The 23,299-nt window shown below is 39.2% G+C and overlaps 1 protein-coding gene across 2 annotated transcripts in view; it reads left to right on the plus strand.

Annotated features, from left to right (window-relative positions):
* The window catches only part of rbfox1 (RNA binding fox-1 homolog 1), a 184,961-nt gene that overhangs the window by 92,113 nt on the left and 69,549 nt on the right, over positions 1 to 23,299 (plus strand). For both annotated transcript variants that reach the window (XM_061847146.1, XM_061847148.1), the window contains exons 3-7: positions 1,308 to 1,454; positions 1,627 to 1,680; positions 2,662 to 2,754; positions 13,144 to 13,204; positions 18,471 to 18,524. In XM_061847146.1, the coding sequence (XP_061703130.1) occupies positions 1,308 to 1,454; positions 1,627 to 1,680; positions 2,662 to 2,754; positions 13,144 to 13,204; positions 18,471 to 18,524 (409 nt within the window). The remainder of the gene's footprint in view (positions 1 to 1,307; positions 1,455 to 1,626; positions 1,681 to 2,661; positions 2,755 to 13,143; positions 13,205 to 18,470; positions 18,525 to 23,299) is intronic.

A 23,299-nucleotide genomic window follows, 5' to 3' on the forward strand; every position in this document is an offset into this window, starting at 1 on the left:
GATTTGATATTCTTTTCAGCTCCAAGACATTCTTCGCCAGCTCTTCCTTTAAAATCACCCCTACTCCAGTTCTCTTGCCATCTAGTCCATGGTAAAATAATTTAAACCCTGATCCTAAATTTCTAGCCTTACTCCCTTCCCACCTGGTCTCTTGGATACATCAACCTTTCTCCTAATCATCATGTCAACCAACTCCTGAGCTTTTCCTGTCATAGTTCCAACATTCAAAGTTCCTACACTCAGTTGTAGGCTCCGGGCATTCCCCTTCTTCTGCCAGTGAATCCGGTTTCCTCTTCTTCTTTGTCTTCGACCCAAAGTAACTAAATTTCCACCGACGCCCTGCAGTTTAGTTGCGCCGGGGGCGGGTGTTGTTAACTTGGGCCACGACCAATGGTGTTCTTTAGATGAACGCTCATGCTGTATTTGTTTGGCACAGTTTTACGTCGAATGCCCTCCCTGACGCAACCATCTGCATTTATCCTGGCTTGAGACCGCCCTACAGATTCCACAGGCTTGTGCCCCCATAGGGCTGCATTACTAGATGCTATGGGGCATATTAGAATAAAAGTGTATACCTTTCTTTTAACCTTTATGTGCCAGTGACATATTGGAATGAAAGTGTACAGCTTTTTCATAACCTCTCGATGGTGGCATACATTTATGAAATCTGTCATTTTTTTCATCGACTATATTGTGTGCTTTAAAATGTATGTGTGTGTGTGCGTGTGTGTGGGTGTGGGTGTGCATGCATGAGCAAAAGACAGTGTAAGTGTGTATAATGTGTGGCTAACGCCATTGGTACTTTGGTTGACGGTACATATCACTGAGAGTTGAAAACAAGTCCTTCCCAGATACTCAAAACTGTCTCGCTTTCCATTTTTAAAATCTGCTCTTTTTTGTATGGTGCCAGTTTTGGTAGCAGAAGTTATCAAAAATTTCTCTGTACCCAAATACAGCAACAAACATTTTATTCTCCGTAACTCCATGACATTGTGTATATTCTCAATGCCGAGCAGTTATTGCAACACACCGATACGTCAATTTTAGTTGAGTGACTGGGTCACAACCGCAAAGTGGGTAAGTACGTAGCATAGGCTACTCATGAAAACTAGCTGCAGAATATTGCATAATTACCACACAACAGTTCAGTTGGAGTTGGTCGTGTTGCTTTATGTGCAGAAAGTTGCAGTTAACAAATGTATGAATGATAAATGACAAAAAATACATGAACATATATGGTTCCCCCCCTGACCCCTTTCAAAATGTCCACATTTTTTTAATTTTTTTTTTTTTTTTTTTTTTATCAGCAGACAGATGATCCTGCACAGACAGATAGTCATCCAACAACACAGACTGTACCTGAGAGCACAGACTGCAAGGCCCAGCCCAAAAGGCTTCATGTCTCCAACATCCCTTTCAGGTTCAGAGACCCAGACCTCAGGCAAATGTTTGGCGTGAGTACAGTTCATGACATGGTCAGATTTATCTCAAGAAATGTGGACATAATATGTAATAATGTGCAATTTATTCAGCTATTATTGTTCATATGTTGTTAAACAAGTAGCAAGTTGCACAAGTATGCTCCGTATTTTAAAAGTAATCACTGAGTTTTCTTTTTCATCACAGCAATTTGGCAAAATCTTAGACGTGGAAATCATCTTCAACGAGCGTGGTTCCAAGGTCTGTGGATTTTTTTTTAAGCATGCTTTCTTTTTTTTTAACTGCATCTGGAATGTGAACTGATAGTGTGGCCGTGCATTCTTTCTCCAAAAATGACATCAAACAAATCATGCGATTGGTTGGTGGTGACAGTGAAAGGGAATTGTTGAAGGTACAAACCTTTTATGGAATAGATTAATTCGATACATAATGGTGTTTCTCTAAATACATTTTCACATATTGTCTAGACAGATTAATAAAACTAGACAGCATGGATACTTGTGAATGAATGTGTAGATAACACTTAGATAATGGTCAGTTATTTCAATTTGGACATTTTTTTTAATAACAGATGACTTTGAGATGACTCTAAGATAAAACATAATAAAAAGAAACAATATCCTTCAACCCAAGTGTTTCCAATTTCTCTGTCATTCAATAAATCCAGGGAAAAAACAGTTATTTGATGATGAACTATGAGCATTAATGAGGAACTGTTCATTTATATTGATGAAAATATTTTACATTCTGTATAGGTTGTAGGTGTTCAAATATAATTAAGTATCTCCCCCGTCAATTAAATTAACAAACTGAAGAGTCATGACAGATCAATAAGGCAACGTTAAGATATTGTCCTTGGATTAATCTTGTCTGGCAATTGTTTTGCACTGTGCCATGTCAGTGTATCATATACATTTCATAATGTCATTTGTCCATTTGCCATTATTAAGTGTGTTAGTGGTTCCACATACACAACGTGCGCTAACATGCACACACAGGGACACACCCACACAAAGACACACCCACACAATCTACATACAGTAAATCAGTATTATAGTTATTACGTGATATCTCAGGTAGTTCTTTTTAATCTTATTGTTGGTTTGTTTTGATTATACAATTAAAATGTGCATGCTAAAACTGTATTCATAATCGTCAGTGGTAGACAAAAGTGCAATTAATGCTGTTGCTCTTGGTGTTTTCACTTTTTTCTTCATGCAGGGTTTTGGATTTGTAACATTCGAGCATAGTATGGACGCCGACAGGGCCAGGGAGAAATTACACGGCACTGTGGTTGAAGGTCGTAAAATAGAGGTACATGTGCTCAAATCTCTCCATCTCTCTGTTCTCCTTGTCCTTTTTGTTCCCTATGGTGTATGTGTAAGTGAGCGTTTGTGTGAATGTCAGTCAAACACAACACTCTATCTTTTTCTTGTGAAATGGGATTCAAAAGTCATTCAAGGTTTTAGTTTTCTCCATGCCTGCAGTTTTCTTCAATACACTTGTAGAGTATGTAGAAAAGTATTTTTTTTATTTGTTGGACAAAACACTGTGGAGGAACACACTGGTTAAGAGCTCTAAATCAAAATCAAAGTGTAGGAAAGCAAATGAAGTGGAGAAAAACTAAACTGTAAATTGACTATAACCTCCTCAGACAAAGTCTTTGTAATTTTAACCAAGTTAGGGCTGGACAGAGATCTCCAGAATCCGTAACAGCTGATAAATGCTATGGGCTAGCCTATTTTAGCTTAAAAATACAATACATTAGGTCAAATAAAGTGAAGAAAATAAGTATTTTAATACCCTGCTATATTGCAAGTTCTCCCACTTAGAAATCTTGGAGGGGTCTAAAATGTTCATCGTAGGTGCATGTCCACTGTGAAAGAGATATTTTAAAAAGAAAAATCCAAAAATCACAATGCATTATTTTTTTAATGATTTATTTGTGTGACTCAGCTGCAAATAAGTATTTGAACACCTGAGAAAACCAATGTTAATATTTGGTACAGTTGCTTTTGTTTGCAATTCCAGAGGTCAAACCTTTCCTGTAGTTGTTCACACACTGCAGGAGGGATTTTGACCCACTCCTCACACACGGGTCTTCTCTAGATCAGACAGGGTTCTGGGCTGTCGATGAGAAACACGGAGCTTCAGTTCCCTCCAAAAATTTTCTATTAGGTTTAGGTCTGTAGACTGGCTAGGCCACGCCAGAACCTTGATATGCTTCTTACAGAGCCACGCCTTGGTTTTCCTGGCTGTGTGCTTCGGGTCATTGTCGTGTTGAAAGACCCAGCCACGACCCATCTTCAATGCTCTGACTGAGGGAAAGAGGTTGTTCCCCAAAATCTCATACTACATGGCCATGGTCATCCTGTCTTTAATACAGTGCAGTCGTAGTGTCTCATGTGCAGAAAAACTCCCACAAAGCATGATTCTACCACCCCCATGCTTCACAGTACAGATGGTGTTCTTGGAATGAAACTCAACATCCGTCTTCCTCCAAGCATGGTTAGTGGAATTATGCCCAAAACGTTCCATTTTGGTCTCATCTGACCACAATACCTTTACCCATCACTCTTCTGTATCATCCAAATGGTCACTGGAAAACATAAGATGGACTTTGAAGTGTTGATTTAAGCAGGGGAACCTTCCATGCCATGCATGATTTCAAACCATGATGTCTTAATATATTACCAACTGTCACCTTGGAAACGGTGGTCCCAGCTCTTTTCAGATTATTGACCAAGTCCTGTCGTGTAGGCCTGGGCTGATTCCTCACCCTTCTAAGGATCATTGAGATCCCATGAGGTGATATCTTGCATGGGGCTTCACTCTGATTGAGATTGACCGTCATGTTTAGCTTCTTCCATTTTCTAATGATTGCTCCAACAGTGGACCTTTTTTCAGATGTATTTATGCAGCTAACGACCTCACACAGGTGCGTCTGATTCAGGACAATACATGGAGTGGACGTGGACCTTTAAAGGCGGACTAACAGATCTCTGAGGGTCAGAATTCTAGCAGATGGACAGGTGTTCAAATACTTGTTTGCAACTGTATCACACCAATAAATCGTTAAAAAAATCATACGTTGTGATTTCTGGATGTTTCTTTCTAGATTGACTCCCTCACAGTGGACATGCACCTACGATGAAAATTTCAGACCTCTTCATGATTTTTAAGTGGGAGAACTTGCTATATAGCAGGGTGTTCAATACTTATTTTCTTCACCGTAAATTGAGTTTTGACAAATTTCAATCAGGTTTCCGATCTATTCACAGGACAGAATGTGCTTCTATCAAAGTGTTAAATGATACAACATTGAATACTGACTCAGAAAAGGTGTCAATTTTGGTCTTGTTGGATATCTTCACCGAACAGGTTGAAAACTTGGGTGGGACGAAATGGAACTATCTTTAAATGGTTCAGGTCCTACCAGGAGGAAAGGAGCTCCAGTATTTTGTAACCATTGGAAGTGTTCAATTTCAACAAATGACAATGACCTATGGAGTCCTTTAAAGGTCAATTGTTGGACCCCTACTGTTCAGCCTGTATATGCTCTCCTTGGGTGAAAAGATTCAGAACTTTAATTTTGACTATCATAGCTTTGCAGATGACACACAGTTATATTTAGCAGCATCTCCAGGTGACGACAGTTCAATTGAGGTGTTGTGGCACTGTCTAAAGAAGATAAATAACTGGATGAGCCAGAATTTTCCAAAGTAAACAACAAATTCAAATGTTTTTAATCATTTAAAGCACTTTGAATTACCTTTTGTATGAAATGCGCTCTCTTTGCGTACAGTATTTATAAAATATTGTTTTTGCATCATGCTTACAAACACCGTTGTATTATGAGAATGTGAAGATCATTTAGAATTTTATCCAGCATAGTGTTGCAAAGAAACTCTCTACCCTCTATGTCTTTTCCTCTCTACCTCTTTTCCTGTTTAGGATCAAAATCAAAATGAAAATACAGCCATGCCATTTCCACCTCTCTTAGGCTATGTAAGGCCATACAGAAAAGATTAGCCAGATTATAGCCAGAGCTATAATTTATTTATTTTTGTAATAATTTAATTTACGATGTATTAAGTAGGCAGAATTGTGGTGTTGCTGGTAAAGCGTTAGCCTCACAGTTCTGAGGTTGTGGGTTCAATCCCAGACCCCCCTGTGTGGAGTTTGCATGCTCTCCCCATGCCAGCGTGGGTTTCCTCTGGGCACCCCTTTTCCTCCCACATTCCAAAAACATGTAACATTAATTGGACACTCTAAATTGACCCTAGGTATGATTGTGGGTGCGGCTGTTGGTCTCTATGTACCTGGCGATTGGTTGGCAACCAGTTCAGGGTGTACCCCGCCTCCTGCCCATTGACAGCTGGGATAGGGTCCAATGCTCCCCACGACCCTCGTGAGGTTAAGCGGTGAAGAAAATGGATTGACGGATGGATGGATGGATGAATGGATGGATGGATGGATTAAGTACTGGAAGACATTTCTAGATTATGGAATTTACACATTTAAGAGTACATATGTATGTTTATTTTTGGATGGGAGAGCACATTGTTGAATGACAGAGCTTGCATGCTATTGTGAGCAGTGGAAACATATTCCTCCCACAACTCATTTTCACATCCTAAATATCTCCCAGATAGTACAAATGTGTTTTTGGTAAAAACAGGAGGATAAACAGTTGGTAAGTCGGAATCTTTTTGATAACGTTGTCTTCTGTAAACAGAACATTAAATTCAAATACATTTTTGTTTGATAGTTTTCATGTACATTTAGCCATTGGGCCAGATGGAAGGCCAGGTGATGGCAACGTTGACACACAGGCAAATAACTAATCACATTCAAACCTACAAACAAGAGACATTTTTTAAAAATAAGTCAAACATACTTTACATGCTTTTGGAATATTGGTGAAGAATATGCAAACTCCAAAGAATGGCCCAAGCCAACACAGATTCACACCCAGAACCTTCTTTCTGTGTGACAAAAACACTCATCCACTGTTTCACCTGATGACCACCTTCAACATCCCCCAGGCTCCCATTTAGAGAACATGCAAGTCACAATCTTTTATAATAGCCCATAATTAACTTTAAAGCCTACCGATGTCAGTTTTGCACAGCTTTCAATATTAATGTTACAATTACGTCTGCTGTACTTAGCTTACAGAGCTACAGAGGTGAGGTCAGCCCCAAGTGTGAATGTTTTTAAATCCAGGTTGAAAATGTTTCTTTTTTCTCATGCTTTTTAGAGTATATCCACTTTTGAATCATATGACTTTCACTGTATACAGTTTTAATTGGCTTTTTTATGTATATTTTATTTGTCATTTTTGTTGTTTTTATCTCATTTTAAATGTTTTATCTATTTGTTTTCAAATGCTTTTAACCATGTTCAGCACATTGAGTTACCTCGTGTGTGAAATGTGCTATACAAATCAGTTTGCTTTGCTTGCACCTGAGTGTGATTGTAGGACATAATTCATTGTTTGTCCAATATCAGTGTCCAATGAGAGGCTAAAAATACTATATTAATCCTGACGAAAAGTATGATATGGTCAGAATAAACAAAACCCCATTGAAAGATCCCCCCATCTTTAATTGAACAAAATAAAAAAATGTTTGTGATATAATACTTCTATATTCAGGTCAATATACTGTGATGCTTTTCAGACATGTGGCAAATGTGTTTCAAAATGTTTAATTTTCATCGGATTACAGCTCTCCATGTATTAAAACTATGTTTACTTTTTGTATGATTGCTTCAAGACCTTGCAGTTTTTCTCTGCTGTCTATCTTTACACTTTGTGTTGCATTGGATGCTGCCTGGGCACCTGGGGTGATTTAATTTCTCTTTAAGATTCTGTGTCTTTTATGCTTTTAAATCAACATAAAACAAAGTACAACACATACTTTCAATCTCAACACTGAATTTTGTCAAGAATGTTTTTTTTTTTTATCAAGCTAAGTTTGTCAAAGTGTTGTTGCTGTGTCATTTCTAATCGAGATTTAGTAGTGTGGTTCGGTTGCCGAAATGCTTTTTCTGAGGTCGGTTAAATCCTCGTATGGAACAAGCTAGTGAAGTCAAGCAGAAGGTGCCACCTTGACTTTTTGAATCTCTAAGAGGGAATTCTATTTCTGCACTTCATTCCTATGAAAAAAAAATGCAGAATGCTAAATAAATCAGATGCAGAGCAACTGCTTATTTTAGAATATAAGGAATCTGAAGTAAGTTTTTTTTAATAATAAAATACAATGAGATTTATACGTTAACATTTTTCCGGTCATACTTGATAAAAGGGAGAGAAAAAGAGATGGTGGTTTAAAATGCACACTGCAGTGCAAGTTGGAAGATTTACCTCATTCTTTGGATAGGTACAACCTTAACTTTTAAACATTGCTTTAAAGGTCTACCGAGACGTAAGCATGATTTTTTTGTATGTTTTTAATTTAAAAAAAGGCAGCCGGAATGGACCCGTATATGGATTTTTGCATCTCCCGCCATGAAAATCCTCTCGGGGCATTTGTGTTGGAGAAGGACCAGGAAGTGACATTTTTTAAAGTAGCGGGGTCGAGTATATTGGTTTATACCTACTGTAGTGGCGAAAAGTTACTTGTTTTTTGCATCGTGTTAGCCAAAATGCCGGCTCGTCGTGTTGCTGGATTTTACTTGAACTTGGGAGGATGGATTCACTCTTCACACTTTTCCAAAACACCTGGTTCATCGTGAATAAAGGATTGCATGGGTCCAAAGGATGAGAGCTTTGTGTGTTCTAAACGACAAGTAGCTGTGTAAGTAATTTTTTCTATTAAAAAAAAAAATTGTGGTGGACAAATTTGCCTCACAGTTTATAGCATATGTTATGTGTAAATTTAGAAAAATCCCCTTGGTTAAACCAGCAACAAATAACAAAGCAGGTCTATTGCGTTTAAGACAATTTAATCACACACACACACAATACAATACAACACGATACAATAAAATAGAAGTACAAAGACAGTTCAGTAGCGTATAACACAAGCTAACTATATAACTAGACGTATAGTCACCACACTCAAAAAACTTCTCACCGGCCACTGTTTTCTGGGGACTAGTTAATTCGCCTGGCCTGAATCCTCCTGAATACGCTATATACACGTCATTTTGAGTATTTCATCGGGTTCCTCGTCTGTCTGTTGGGGAGTCTGTTGTCGGTTAGAAGTGATCCGCATATCATCTAATATGGCTCAAAGCAATAAGGTATTATTGCCTCAGTCACTTCACTTTTTTCTGTTCTTCTTTTTCTGTTCTCTTCTTCAAAAAAGAGTTTCAGTCTCAGAAGGGGCGTCAGAAAAATCAGAAAATCTCTCTTGTTCATTTGCCATAGCAGGTGGTTCAGTGTGTTTCTATGGCGACTATCCCAGTGTGACATCTGTAAATGTCGTTGCAGGCAATATGGCTGCCATTGGGATGTCGAGTGAGACTTCTGCAAATTTGAGCATGAATGACACGCTCTCCGCCCATTTTTTTTCGTGTAGACATTGAAGTGACTAATATTATACGTACTTTTCATCACAATGTCTATATTAAAATGTGTATAGGAATGTCGGTAGACCTTTAAGAGCTTTAAGTAGCATGTCAATAGTTGACAACTTACTAAAATTAACACCATTCTAGAAATTTATTAGAAAAATCTGATTAAATTTCAAAATTTAGAAAAATCCTTGATCATTAACGCCTTAGTTATTCTTCCATCCATCAATTCTTTTTCCTTATCACTTATGCTCACTAAGTTCACAAGGCGTACTTGATCCTATCCCAAATGACTCTGGGTGAGAGTCTGAACTACCTGCCCAGTGCCTCTGTGGTGCCTCCAGGTATTGCAGTTTCTTCCCACTTCCCAAAAACACGCATGGAAGGTTAATCGGCAACTCTAAATTGTCCCTCGGTGTGAATGTACAGTAAGTATAAATTTTTGTTTGTTTATACAGTATGTGCCTTATGATTGTTTGGTGACCATTTCAGGGTCCTCTTTGCCCAAAGATAGGTGGGATAGGCTTCAGCATGCCCACAACCCTAGTTAATATTATTATTATTATTATTATTTATTTATTTATTTATTTTTGAATTGGCATCTTTCATGCCACTCAATGTCACCATACAAATCTAATGAAAAAAAATCTGACAATACAAAAAAATAAACTACAAATTGGCAATAAAAATGGCAAATCATTTGAGAAATGTTAAAGGTCTTCAGTTTTTATTTTTAAAAGGATTGAGCAAAATTAAAAGCATTAGCACTCCAAACTGCTACTTTAGTAGCTTGACTTATTTGTAATTCAGTAGAGCACTAAATATACTGGTTTAAATTTAGATTTTTGGAATTTAAAATAATTTAAAATTTGAAACATAAATGACAAACATGCCTGTCGAAATGCCTGCAGAAATGTTGCTTACTCCACGTCACTTATGAATCTTCTCAGCAGCCTTTGGTCACTTTATTCTCATTCTGTTTGTTACTTTTGCCCATTTGTTAGCAAAAAAATCTGCCAAGCTCCTAAAGCACAAACTAAAAGGATCAGCAAAATGTTACAGGTGTGCGCTGCGACTGGAGGGTGCCCAAGAGTGCACAGCCAATGACTGACACCTTTTCAGTCTCACCTTTTTCTTTTAAAGTGCCACTGAAACAAAAAAAAACATGAAAATTAGTGTTTTTTTTAACAAAAAAAAAATCGTCTGGAATGGGATCATCAGTTGGTTCACAGCACATCAGAATGTTCCCATATATACATTTTTTTCATCTCGCACCATGAAAAATGTGTTGACTGTAGGGGTTGAAGAAGAAGCCAGAAGTGATGTATTTTGAAGACAATTTCAGCTACAGGATCAAGTGTATTTACCTCTTGTACAGGCAAGAAATTAGGTGTTTTTTCTGCATTTTTGCCAAAATGCTGGCTCGTTGTAGTGGTGGATTTTGCTTGAATACTCGGGAGGATGAATTCATATTCACACGTTTCCAAAAGACCCGATTCGTCGGGAAAAATGGATTTTACAGGTGCAAAGGACAAGAAGCGTTCCAAATGACAGAAAAAAAAAGTTTTAAAAACTATTTTAAGTGGGGGCAGGACTAATTTGTCTCAGTTTATAGCATATTTTACGTGTGAATTTAGAATAAATCTCCTTGGTTAAACCAGCAAAATATAACAAAACAGTTGTATTGCATAAGTGCGTTAACAAAGCCCCCCGGAGCTCCGGGCCGGCAGCCGCAGATGGTTCTTCGGACGGGAATGATGCGGAGTCTGACGAGCAATCTTCGGTGTCCAGGGAGGCCCTTAGCTGAGCTTCAGCGTCCGGGTAGGCCATTAGCCGGGCGTAGCTCCCCGAAGCTCGCTGCCACCGCCGGAGCTCGCTCATCAGACTCCGCGTCATTCCCGTCCGAAGAACCATCCGCGGCAGCCGGGCCGGAGCTCCGGGGGCCTTTGTTTACGCACTTATGTCACCCGTAGGCCTCAGAGTAGTCAGACTCCGTGTCATTCCGCCCGAAGAACGATCCGAATATTCAACATTATTTACAGCCACAGGTTCAAATCTTTATGGAAGTATTCCTCCGTCTTCCTGATCAACCAATACTGCTATTTCTTCATCAGATGAGGATAAATCAGAGAAATCAGCACTCGGCATAAATGGTGTCCCATGTAATCGTGCGTTAGGAACGGCACATAACATGTCACATCCGCCCATGTAGGTCATGTGACATGCAAAAATGGCAAAGGCCCTGAAAATTCGTAATTGTCGATAAAAATCTTCTCAAAACAATATTAAATGAGAGAGGATTTAACATCAAATTGTCAAAATAAAATGCATATTACATGACCTACTCGAGACATTGTTTATACAAACCACTGAATTTTATTCATTATTATTTTTTTTTATTTCCGGCCAAACATTGCTGAGTAATAAGCATACATGTAAACTTTTTAAACATTTGTTACACTTTGTGAGATGAAAGACTTTAAAAACAATAATATTATGTGCTGAGTTAGATGGTGTATGTGTGTTGTTGATGGTGTTTTTTTTTTTTTTTATTGGTATTTTTAATGTTTGGATTTCAAGACTATCTTCTAAAAAAAGTGCCAACACACACAGACGGACATTCTTGTATGTCACAACAGGACTGTGCTTCCGGTGACTGCTCCTAACTCAAATGTTGTCCACGACTGTATATTAATGTTTTCGGCATGCTTTCCACTCACATTTTAACACTTTTCAGTTCAGGTGTCCTGAAGTCACCCAAGTATGATCAGACCTAGACACATCTCTTTAAACAGCCTTGGTCCAAGTCTTTCATGCACATCAAGGTTTGAGTCTTGATCAAGGGTTAGCTCTAGTTGTTCTTCACCAAACCTACGCTTTCTGAATGTGAACACACCCTTAAATGATTAGCAGACCCTCCTGGTGGGAAGTAGGCACATACATTTTTTTCAGTACACAAAATCACAACTCGGCTAGGGTTTTAGAAGTAGCTGATAATTGACGTCATTTTGTCCCACCGGAGCACAATAATGAGGGGAAACAGGAAGGGCGGGCTAAATTAAGGTTGAAAAAAAGAGTGAAGCTGGAAGAGAGAGTTTGTGCAGTGGAATGATTGTAAAGTTTGCTTGGCCACCTGAATACGATGATGCTTACTCCTTTCTCATTCCCTCCTTCCCCCACCATCCTTCCAATGGTAGCTTGTTTAGGGCCCCATCCAAAGTTACAACGGTAACAGTACACAAACAAGTGGGCGGGGCCAAAAGGTTTGGGAATGGTAAGTGTGGGCGAGCAAGCCATTCTGCCAGCATTTCCTATCTCTCTTCCTCTCTTGAACGTTTGCAACACTAAATCTCACGTGGCATTTCTTTTTTAATTGTGGTTGAGTTGATGCCGTGTATTGACATATTTTCTTAAATGACAACATACATGTCCGTTCACTAAGTGTTCTCCTGGTATTGCGCATACAAGCGAGACTGACTGAGACATGATTCCATTTGCACATTTATCGGGGATTGTTGAAAAATGAATTTTTGGTTTGAGGATAATGCACCCGGATTTTAATTTTCCCTGTAAATTTTGAATTTTTTGAATGATTGATTGATTGACTTGATTACAATATCTATATTCTATGGGGTTTTAATTATTTTTTAAATTTTTCATGCAAGCAGAGAGGCTGTTGTCCAAGTGTGAATGCTTTTTAGTGCTTTCATCACAATTACGTCATTTTCTAAGATTGACTGGATGTTGCATAATGCTTCTGGCATATTTTCTTCTTCCTCGGCCTACTGACATTTCTTTTTTTTCTTGGCGTCTGCATGCATCTGTGTTCACAAAACCAAATCATCAAAATTACCAAAATGCATCTGTGCTGTTTCTTTGCTTTTGTCTGTATATTTACTGAAATGTCACTCTAAGTGGAAAGCATGTTGTAAATAATAGAAAATATGCAAATGGGAAGGAAGGGTGATTTGTTTTGGATGTGATTTCTTCAGTGTTTCTGAATGCAACTGTGGAAACAAAAATGACATGAATGTTTGACATGATGCAGTGTACTGCTTCCATTTTGAAATGTTTCTTTGTTCACACCACAAGAGGAAAATGCATGCAGACTGTCAAAAGCTGCCATTTACATCGATGAAATTATCATAACTCATGGCATTCTCTCTTTACCTACTTTAGGTCAACAATGCAACAGCCCGAGTAATGACAAATAAGAAGGCTGTCAACCCATATGCAAATGGTAAGGAAACTTTAATGAATGCATACAGCTACATCCAAACGTGTGGAAGTATGTGTGCAGCATATTGTCTGGACTTACAAAGAAATAACACAACTGTACATAGGTTCAACAAACTTACAAACAACTTAACAAACTTTTTCTTCTTTTCCTTTCGGCTTGTCCTATTAGGGGTCGCCACAGCGTGTCATCTTTTTCCATCTTAGCCTATCTCCTGCATCTTCCTCTCTAACCCCAACTGCCCTCATGTCTTCCCTCACCTCATCCATAAACCTTTTCTTTGGTCTTCCTCTCGCTCTTTTGCCTGTCAGCTCCATTCTCAACACCCTTCCACCAATATACTCACTCTGTCGCCTCTGAACATGTTCAAACCATCGAAGTCTGCTCTCTCTAATCTTGTCTCCAAAACATCCAACTTTGGCTGTCCCTCTAATGAGCTCATTTCTAATCCTATCCAACCTGCTCACTCCGAGCGAGAACCTCAACATCTTCATTTCTGCTACCTCCAGTTCTGCTTCTTGTTGTTTCTTCATTGCCACCGTCTCTAATCCGTACATCATGGCCGGCCTCACCACTGTTTTGTAAACTTTGCTCTTCATCCAAGCAGAGACTTTTCTGTCACATAGCACACCAGACACCTTCCGCCAGCTGTTCCAACCTGCCTGGACCCGTTTCTTCACTTCTTTACCACACTCACCATTGTTCTGGATTGTTGACCCTAAATATTTGAAGTCCTCCACCCTCGCTACCTGTTCTCCCTGGAGCTTCACTCTTCCCCCACCCCTCTCATTCACGCACATATATTCTGTTTTACTTAGTCTAATCTTCATTCCTCTCCTTTCCAGTGCATGTCTCCATCTTTGTAATTGTTCCTCTGCGTGCTCCCTGCTTTCACTGCATATCACAATATCATCTATGAACATCATGGTTCAAGGGGATTCCAGTCTAACCTCATCTGTCAGCCTATCCATTACCACTGCAAACAGGAAGGGGCTCAGAGCTGATCCCTGATGCAGTCCCACCTCCACCTTAAATTCTTCTGTCACACCTCAGGCACAACTCAACATTTTTCTGCTGCCATCATACATGTCCTGTACTATTTTAACATACTTCTTTGCCACACCAGACTTACACATGCAGTACCACAGTTCCTCTCTTGGTACTCTCTCATAGGCTTTCTCTAGATCCACAAAGACACAATGTAGCTCCTTCCAACCTTCTCTGTACTTTTCCACTAGCATCCTCAAGGCAAATAATGCATCTGTGGTACTCTTTCTAGGCATCAAACCAGAGTGTTGCTCGCTGATACTTACTTCTGTCCTGAGTCTAGCCTCCACTACTCTTTCCCGTTACTTCATTGTGTGGCTCATCAACTTTATTCCTCTATAATTCCCACATCTCTGAACATCGCCTTTGTTCTTAAAAATGGGAACTAGAACACTTTTCCTCCATTCTTCAGGCATCTTTTCCCCAGCTAATATTCTGTTGAATAAGTTGGTCAAAAACTCCACAGCTGTCTCCCCAAATTGCTTCCATACCTCTACCGGTATGTCATCAGGACCAACTGCCTTTCCATTTTTCATCCTTTGTAGTGCCTTTCTGACTTCCCCCTTACTAATCATTGCCACTTCCTGATCCTTCACACTTGCCTCTTCAACTCTTCTCTCTCATTTTCTTCATTCATCAACTTGTCAAAGTATTCTTTCTATCCATTTAGCACACTACTGGCACCAGTCAACACATTTCCATCTCTATCCTTAATCACCCTTACCTGCTGCACATCCTTCCCATCTCTATCCCTCTGTCTGGCCAAGCTGTAGAGATCCTTTTCTCCTTCTTTCATGTCCAACCTGGTGTAGATGTCTTCATATGCCTCTTGTTTAGCCTTTGCCACCTCTACCTTTGCCCTACGTCGCATCTCAATGTACTCCTTTCGCCTCTCCTCAGTCCTCTCAGTGTCCCACTTCTTCTCTTTCCTTGTATGACTCCCTGTATTTTGGGGTTCCACCACCAAGTCTCCTTCTCCGCTTTCCTACCAGAAGACACACCAAGTACTCTCCTGGCTGTCTCTCTGATTACCTTGGCTGTCGTAGTCCAGTCTTCCGGGAGCTTCTGCTGTCTGTCTCACCTCTTTCCAAAAGGCCACACAATATTCTTCCTTTCTCAGCTTCCACCACATGTTTCTCTGCTCTACCTTTGTCTTCTTACTCTTCCTACCCCCCACCAGAGTCATCCTACACACCACCATCATATGCTGTCAAGCTACACTCTCCCTACCACTACTTTACAGTTAGTAATCTCCTTCAGATTACATCGTCTGCACAAAATATAATCCACCTGGGTGCTTCTACCTCCCCTCTTGTAGGTCACTATATGTTCCTCCCTCTTCTGGAAATAAGTGTTCACTACAGCCATCTCCATCATTTTTGCAAAGTCCACCACCATCTGTCCCTCAAAGTTCCTTTCCTGGATGCCATACTTACCCATCACTTCTTCATCGCCCCTGTTGCCTTTACCAATATGTCCATTACAATCTGCACCAATCACAACTCTCTCGCTGTCTGGGATGCTCAGAACTACTTCATCTAGTTCCTTCCAGAATTTTTCTTTAAACTCTAGGTCACATTTTACCTGTGGGGCATAGCCGCTAACCACATTATACAGAACACCCTTAATTTCAAATTTTAGTCTCATCACTCAATCTGATACTCTTTTCACCTCCAAGACATTCTTAGCCAGCTCTTTCTTTAAAATAACCCCTACTCCATTTCTCTTCCCATCTACTCCATGGTAGAATAATTTAAACCCTCCTCCTAAACTTCTAGCCTTACTACCTTTCCACCTGCTCTCTTGGATGCACAGTACATCAACCTTTCTCCTAATCATCATGTTAACCAACTCCTGAGTTTTTCCTGTCAAAGTCCCAACATTCAAAGTCCCGACACTCAGTTGTAGGCTCTTTGCATTCCTCATTTTCTTCTGACGACGGATCCGGTTTCCGCCTCTTCTTTGTCTTCGTCCCACAGTACCTGAATTTCTACCGACACCCTGCAGGTTAGCAGTGCCGGGGGCGGGCGCTGTTAACCCGGGCCACAATCGATCCTGTATGGGATTCTTTATATGAACGCTCATATTTGTGTGGCACAGTTTTTACACCGGATGCCCTTCCTGACGCAACCCTCTGCATTTATCCCTCATAGGGACGAAACTCTTCATGTGCGTAAAAATACGGGCTTTGTCCTTAATAATAATTGCCATGGTCATCTTACTGTAGTCCAAGTCTTTATGTCCGTTATGTCCGTCGGTGTTAATCCTTTCTCCGTTTTTTTTTTTTTTTTTTTTTTTTTTTTTTTTTTTTTTTTTTTTTTAGATAATGTTAAGGTTAGGTTCCACGGTAAAAAAAAAAAAAAAAAAAAAACAGCTTTCTTCTTTTGGGCCATAATGTGTAAAAAGGTGGGCTAAAGGGGCAAATAAACTCCCAGCACACAAACACAGATAAACCATATGCATGAGCTAAGCAGAAACACTATGGTGCTGGGCCCATAATGGCGGACAAGACTCGGGTGTCGTAAAGTGGAAACGTTTTAAGTCGAGACCGTCTTAAACCGAGAACTCCCTGTATTATCCTCAGTCTCACAACGTCACTTGTCGAGGGCAGCAGCATCCCAATTCCCATTATACATAGTGTTGATGAGAAACTTCTTCCCTTTCCTCAGACTTTGTATGATATACACTGAATTTCTTGGAAGATGTCCTGAAGTCGTTCTCCATAGTCTCAATGAATAAATGAATGAATGAATGACGTTTTTGCCTCTACCCCCTTCTCCTCTCCCACAGTTAGTGACCCCATGTGAATCTTTTGGTCTTATTTTAGTTCATCCATCCTTCCATTTTCTTAGCCTCTTATCCTCACAAGGGCTAGTGCTGGAGCCTATTCCAGGGGCACCCTGAACTGGTTGCCAGCCATTTGCAGGGCACATGGAGACAGATAACAGTCGCACTCAAAATCAAACCTTGGGGCAATTTTGAGTGGTCAATTAATGTTGCATGTTTTTGAGATGTGGGAGGAAACCAGAGTGCTTGGGGAAAACCTACACAGGAATGAGCAATTCTGCAAACTTCATATAGGCAGGGCTGGTATTGAACCATAGGCCTCAGAACTCTGAGGCCAACACTTTATAGCTACCCACTGTGCTGCCCACACAATTTAATTATCATATAAATGATTAAAGCACTGTTTTGATTTTAGATTTTCAATTAATTCTAACCTTAGAGTATATTTAATCTATTATTTTACAAGTATTGACTTTTGACTGGCATTCAAATATTTTCAAAGGCTCATTATAACATTTTCCAACGTTAAAGCACACAAGGAACAGTCTTTTTTCCTTGTTTTTGGCCAATGTGATGAAGTTCAAAATCCAAGGCAGATCATTATTTTGTCATATTTTAAATATTCTGACGAATAATATGTGTGGAGCTATCAAGTCTTTGTACCACTCATCGTGTTGCAGTAAGCAATTAACAAGACAAGGTAATGTATTTACTGTGTCTACTGTTGAATCACTTCAGCCAAATAACCTGAAAGGAGCATCATCAACACTGACCATTGTCGGATATAATTTGGGCAGAGATTGGATTGCATCCTGCAAATGTAAACTCAGAAGTCACAGAAAATGAAGAACAAGAAAATCATTTTCACAGAACAATAGGAATATTATTAAGATTTTCATTTAATTATACTTAATTACTTTTATTATTATCATCCTAAACAGTTATACATATAAATTTGAATTGATTTATTCTTTAACCTCATCTACAAATCACATTACTTCCATCTGTTAGTTTTAAAAAGCAAACATGGCCCATGAGAACACATTTTTTTTTACTAAATCCTAACGCTTTTTGGACAATACTTGATGGACCACTGCAGTAGATCATGCACGTAAGTCAGTGCTTCAGCTGATGGTGTCAAGTGGTGTAGAGTGAAAGTTAAACCAAGATCAAAGTCATTTTCCAATTAGCTGAGCCATGTTAAAGGAAGATTGCAGTACTGTACTTGTAAAAGTCCTTGAATGAGATGCACAATACAAAAACAGAAGCTTTTACAAAGATGTGACAATGTTTTGGCACCTTACATATTAGGAACATTTAATATCCTCCAGAAATTGCAATTAGGTAATTGCAAGCCACTACTGAGAATTTAAACTGACCACATTAAAACACGGGCTCATTTTTATTTTCCGTCTCTCTTTGTCCTTTTCTGCAGGCTGGAAGTTCAATCCAGTTGTCAGTGCCATTTACAGCCCAGAATTCTATGCAGGTAGAAGGATGTTCCTTTCTCAAATTGTTGTCTTATCTTTTATTGTTCCCTTGCTTTTTTCCTCCCAACTTCTTCCTATTTTTCCCAGTATCTTTGACATCTCTATTTTTTTTCTCATTCCTCTCATTTGAACTTTTTCCTCTTTCTCATCTGCTTTCCCCCTAAGCAACATGCAACCTGGCAAATTCTTTTTATAGAATGAAAATTGTGCTGATTTGCACAAATCTAACAAGACTGTCATTTCTGCTGAAGAACAAACACATTTTGTGCCCCGCCACCACTCACACCCTACTTCTTTGTCATCCCAACACCACACACACGCACGCTCCTTCATTAATGATAGTCATTAAAGAGAAAAATACCTGAATTTTCTGATAAGCAGAATCTAAGAAAATAATGACACAGATTTTTGAATGAAAATGAAGGACAAGGGAAAATGAAATCTAATTGTCCATTGTTTCCACAGGATATTAAAATACAATAAAGGATATACTGTATTTTAAATCAATATTTTCTCTTAGTAGATTGGAGTCATTTTATAAACATTCCTGTCCTCTTCATTAGAAAATCACTTCGCATCAATTCCCTTTCACTCACTTTTGAAATAAATTAAAAATACTAATGAGAGTGTTATTGTGTGTGAATATGTCCCCATGGAGAAGGAATGCAGGTAATTTCAAGTTATTAGTCAAAGTAGAATTAACTAGACAGATCACTGTGAGGGTACAAAACTTCATGTAGTGCTGCAGTATATGAAAGTAGTTCAGGTAAATACAAAAGTGGACTCTGATAAATAATCTCCAAACACGCAGAGGTGGATAGAAAGTAAGTTTCTTTCGCTTGTCCCGTTAGGTGTCGCCACAGCGTGACATCTCAGACGAACACTCATATTTGTTTGGCACAGTTTTTACGCCGGAGGCCCTTCCTGACGCAACCCCTCTTGGGAGGTAGAGGCCCCAGTGAGTTACAAACTCACGACCCCTGGTTTTGAAGTAGCCAAATATTGTCCTCAAGTAATAATACTGTTACTTGAAAGAAATATGACTCAAGAAGAAATAAATTGTAGTCTTTCAAAAAATTACTTGAGTAAAAGGAAGAATGTACTTATTGAAAAAGCTACTCAAGTATGTACTGAGTAAATGATGTGTAACTTCTGATTTGTCAATTATGAAAATCAAATCAAATGGAAACTAAAACCAAGCTACACTAAAATAAAATGTTAATGTGCAGTGTGTTTATGTGCGTGATGTGTGCACGGGGGTCAAATGATAAAGATTAGCATATACCCCAAATTTTTACAGTTACTTATGACTATACACTATTTCTAATATGCACAGCCAAATCAACAACAAAAACATCAGAAATATAGTGCAGGTTGGTTTTTTTTTTCAACTTAAAAGTAGGCTGGAATATTCACCTTTGGTCAGACAGTCCAGGGAGTTCTTGGGTTACGAACAAGTTCCTATGCTGGTAATATAACTCAAATCTCCTAAGTTAGATTTCACCATTAAAGTCAGAATTGATGTCAAAACACTTCGTATAAAAATACAAATACATTGAAATGAAAAAAATAAGATGCTGTACCTACCATTACTCCTGAGAGATGGCTGGAGAAGAAAAAGGGGAAGCTGTGCTTAGCTACTGCGAAGGAATCTGGTCCTCAATCCATAACTTAAGCAGCCACTCCATCTCAACAAGTATCAAAGAACGTTGTTTTGTGATCACTGTATGGGCTTTGTCTTTAATAATTGTCACCAATGTCGGCCGACTGAAGCCTAGGTCTTTACCGATGTTCATTGGGTCTCTCCTTTCTCCGTCCATTTTATGATCTTGAGCTTCGTTTATGTAGTAATGGATTTTCGTTTGGCTGCAGAAGCATTGCTAAAAGACAGCTTTCTTCTTTGGGGCCATAATGTCTAAATAGGAGGGCGAAAAATGCAGAGAAACTCTCGGCGCACAAACCCTGACGAGCACTCTACACATTAGGTAGACAAAACGGCGGACAGGTATGTACGTATGTGTGTGTGTATATACTTTATATATATACTGTATATATATATATATATATATATATATATATATATATCCATCCATCCATTTTCTTTGCGCCTATCCTCACGCGGGTCGCGAGGAGTGCTGGAGCCTATCCTAGCTGTCAACGGGCAGGAGGCAGGGTACACCATGAACTGGTTGCCAGCTAATCGCAGAGCACATTGAGACTTTGAGATGTTGCATGTTTTTTGGGATGTGGGAGGAAACCGGAGTACCCAGAGAAAACCCATGCAGGCACGGGGAGAACATGCAAACTCCACACAGGTGGGGCCGGGATTGAACCCGGGTCCTCAGAGCTGTGAGGCCAATGCTTAACCAACTGATCCACCGTGCTGCCATATATATATATATTTCTCTCTCTCTCTCTCTCTCTCTCTCTCTCTCTCTCTCTCTCTCTCTTCTCTCTCTCTCTATATATATATATATATATATATATATATATATATATATATATATTCAGTTTTCTGTACCGCTTATCCTCACTTGGGTCTTGAAGCCTATCCCAGCTATCTTTGGGTGTTTGTCTTTGGGTACAGTCTGAACTGATTGCCAGCCTACAGAGCTCGTGCACCTACATCACCGAAGTCACTGTCATGTGACAGGCCATATTGAGGGTCTAACAGAGCATTCTTCAGTGCAAAATCCTGACTGGCCATATTGACGGTCTAATAGAGCATTCTTCAGTGCTAAGTCGGTTGGAGACAGCACAAAAATTGCACGATGCCCAGAGTTTTGTCCGATACCGTTAAAGATGTAGAAGGTGATAATAAACGAAGGTACGTTGGAAAATGAAAGACACTTGGCATAGAGGACCCATATTTAATGCTGGAGTTGATGTTTTCGCTGGTACGAAAGTGAGCTGTTAACCCGCTTCCGCTTGTCTTGGTGAGTATCTGGTGAGTAAGTGGTTGAGATTTACACGGAAGAGTTTGAAAGCATAGAAGAGTCTGGACGCATAGAAATACTTTGTTGTTGGATCTGTTCTCAATCAAGAATAAATCCCACATAGTGATGGAGCCACTCAGATTTTTCAATACAAATCCCAACATTTAAATGAACGATCCCTGGTTTTATATAAACACGCATTCATTAAGTATGATTGAAAAAAAAAAGACAGTGAGTCGGGTCCTCCGTATACAAAGCGTGTTGTGGACACATATTAAACTTCAGTAAACCTCTCAGTGAAAGACGTTTTTTTTTAAATATGCATTGTTCTCAAATGAGTTCAATGCGTATTTAAAAAAAGAAAATAAACCGCTGGGGTAGGCTTCACCAACGGTACGCAGAAGCGTGTTGCAGCACACATTAACCTACGCTTGTTTATTTATTTTTTTAATACTCATTGGACTCATTTGAGAACAATGCATATTAAAAAAAAAAAAAAAAAAAGGCTATCGGGGAGAGGTTACCGAAGTTTAACATGTAGCCACAACATGCTTCCGTGTATGTTGGCGATGACACCCTGTCTTTTTTTTTTTAACGCATTGTTCTCAAATGAGCCAACTTGGCATTATACTTATATACTTATAATATATACTTATATATATATATATATATATATATATATATATATATATATATATATATATATATATATATATACTTCTTGGGAATTGGAGATTGAGAAGAATAATTTATATATAAAGTGATCCCTATACAGTCGTGTGTACTTGGTTGGGCACCATCCATCACGTTTAATTGTCAAAATCCATCAATCTATTCTCATCTTTTCAGATGGTATTCCATAGAATGATCTTTTTAATCGTCTGTTGTAACAACCAACAGCACAACAAGTCCCGGGCATTGCGTATATTCTGCTCTGGTTCAATGTCCCCCACACTGTCGAGTAGCTCTTTTTGACTGGCATTATGGGGCCGTGAAATGGTTACGTCACGTGCACAAGCTTTATAGCGGGCCACACTTAATCACCCATTCGCACTCACATTCACACCTATGGTCAATTTAGAGTCTTCAATTAACCGTCCATGCATGTTTTTGGGATGTGGGGAGAAACCGGAGTACCCAGAGAAAACTTACACAGACCGGGGGGAAACATGCAAACTCCACACAGGGATTAGAACCCCAGTCATCAGAACTGTGAGGCAGATCTACTAACCAGTCAAGCACTGTGAAGCCCGGTACTAAACAATATGTCCCAAACTACTGTAGTTTCCATTGCTCACCTAAAGTAAGACATAGTCTGTTAGTTCCAGAATTGCTCACTGTTGTTTATGGTCACAGTGGCGCAATGCACATAGAGAATGGAACTGGCATATTTTCGAGTCACAGGTATCCAGTAATACTCGATACTGTTGTGCCTATGTGATGGCCATGTTGAATGTCACAATGCATGTACAGTATCTATTCTCTATTGTACATAGATTCACAGCAACGAATGAGAGTGAAAGTAAGCGAGACCCTCTTGACGCCAGTATTAACGCTGAGGAATACCAACTCTCTGGAGTCTAGAATATGCTATTTTCAGCACCGGTTAAAATTTTTCTTTATTTGTTGTCAAGTCATTCGCCTTTAACAAGGGATTTGGAACTAGGAAGCACACACATTCCTCACAGCTCATGAAAGTGACTTGCCCAAGATGAGTACTGTACATCAACAATGTCACCATGACTAAGTACACCGATGTGTTAAATTTGAATAAGATGTGAAACTTTCAAACATTTTATAAATTTGGTGTTTTGCTTTTACAATTTATTTACAATGAG

This window comes from Syngnathoides biaculeatus, chromosome 16, assembly GCF_019802595.1.
Source record: "Syngnathoides biaculeatus isolate LvHL_M chromosome 16, ASM1980259v1, whole genome shotgun sequence".
Classification (NCBI taxonomy): Eukaryota; Metazoa; Chordata; class Actinopteri; order Syngnathiformes; family Syngnathidae; genus Syngnathoides; species Syngnathoides biaculeatus.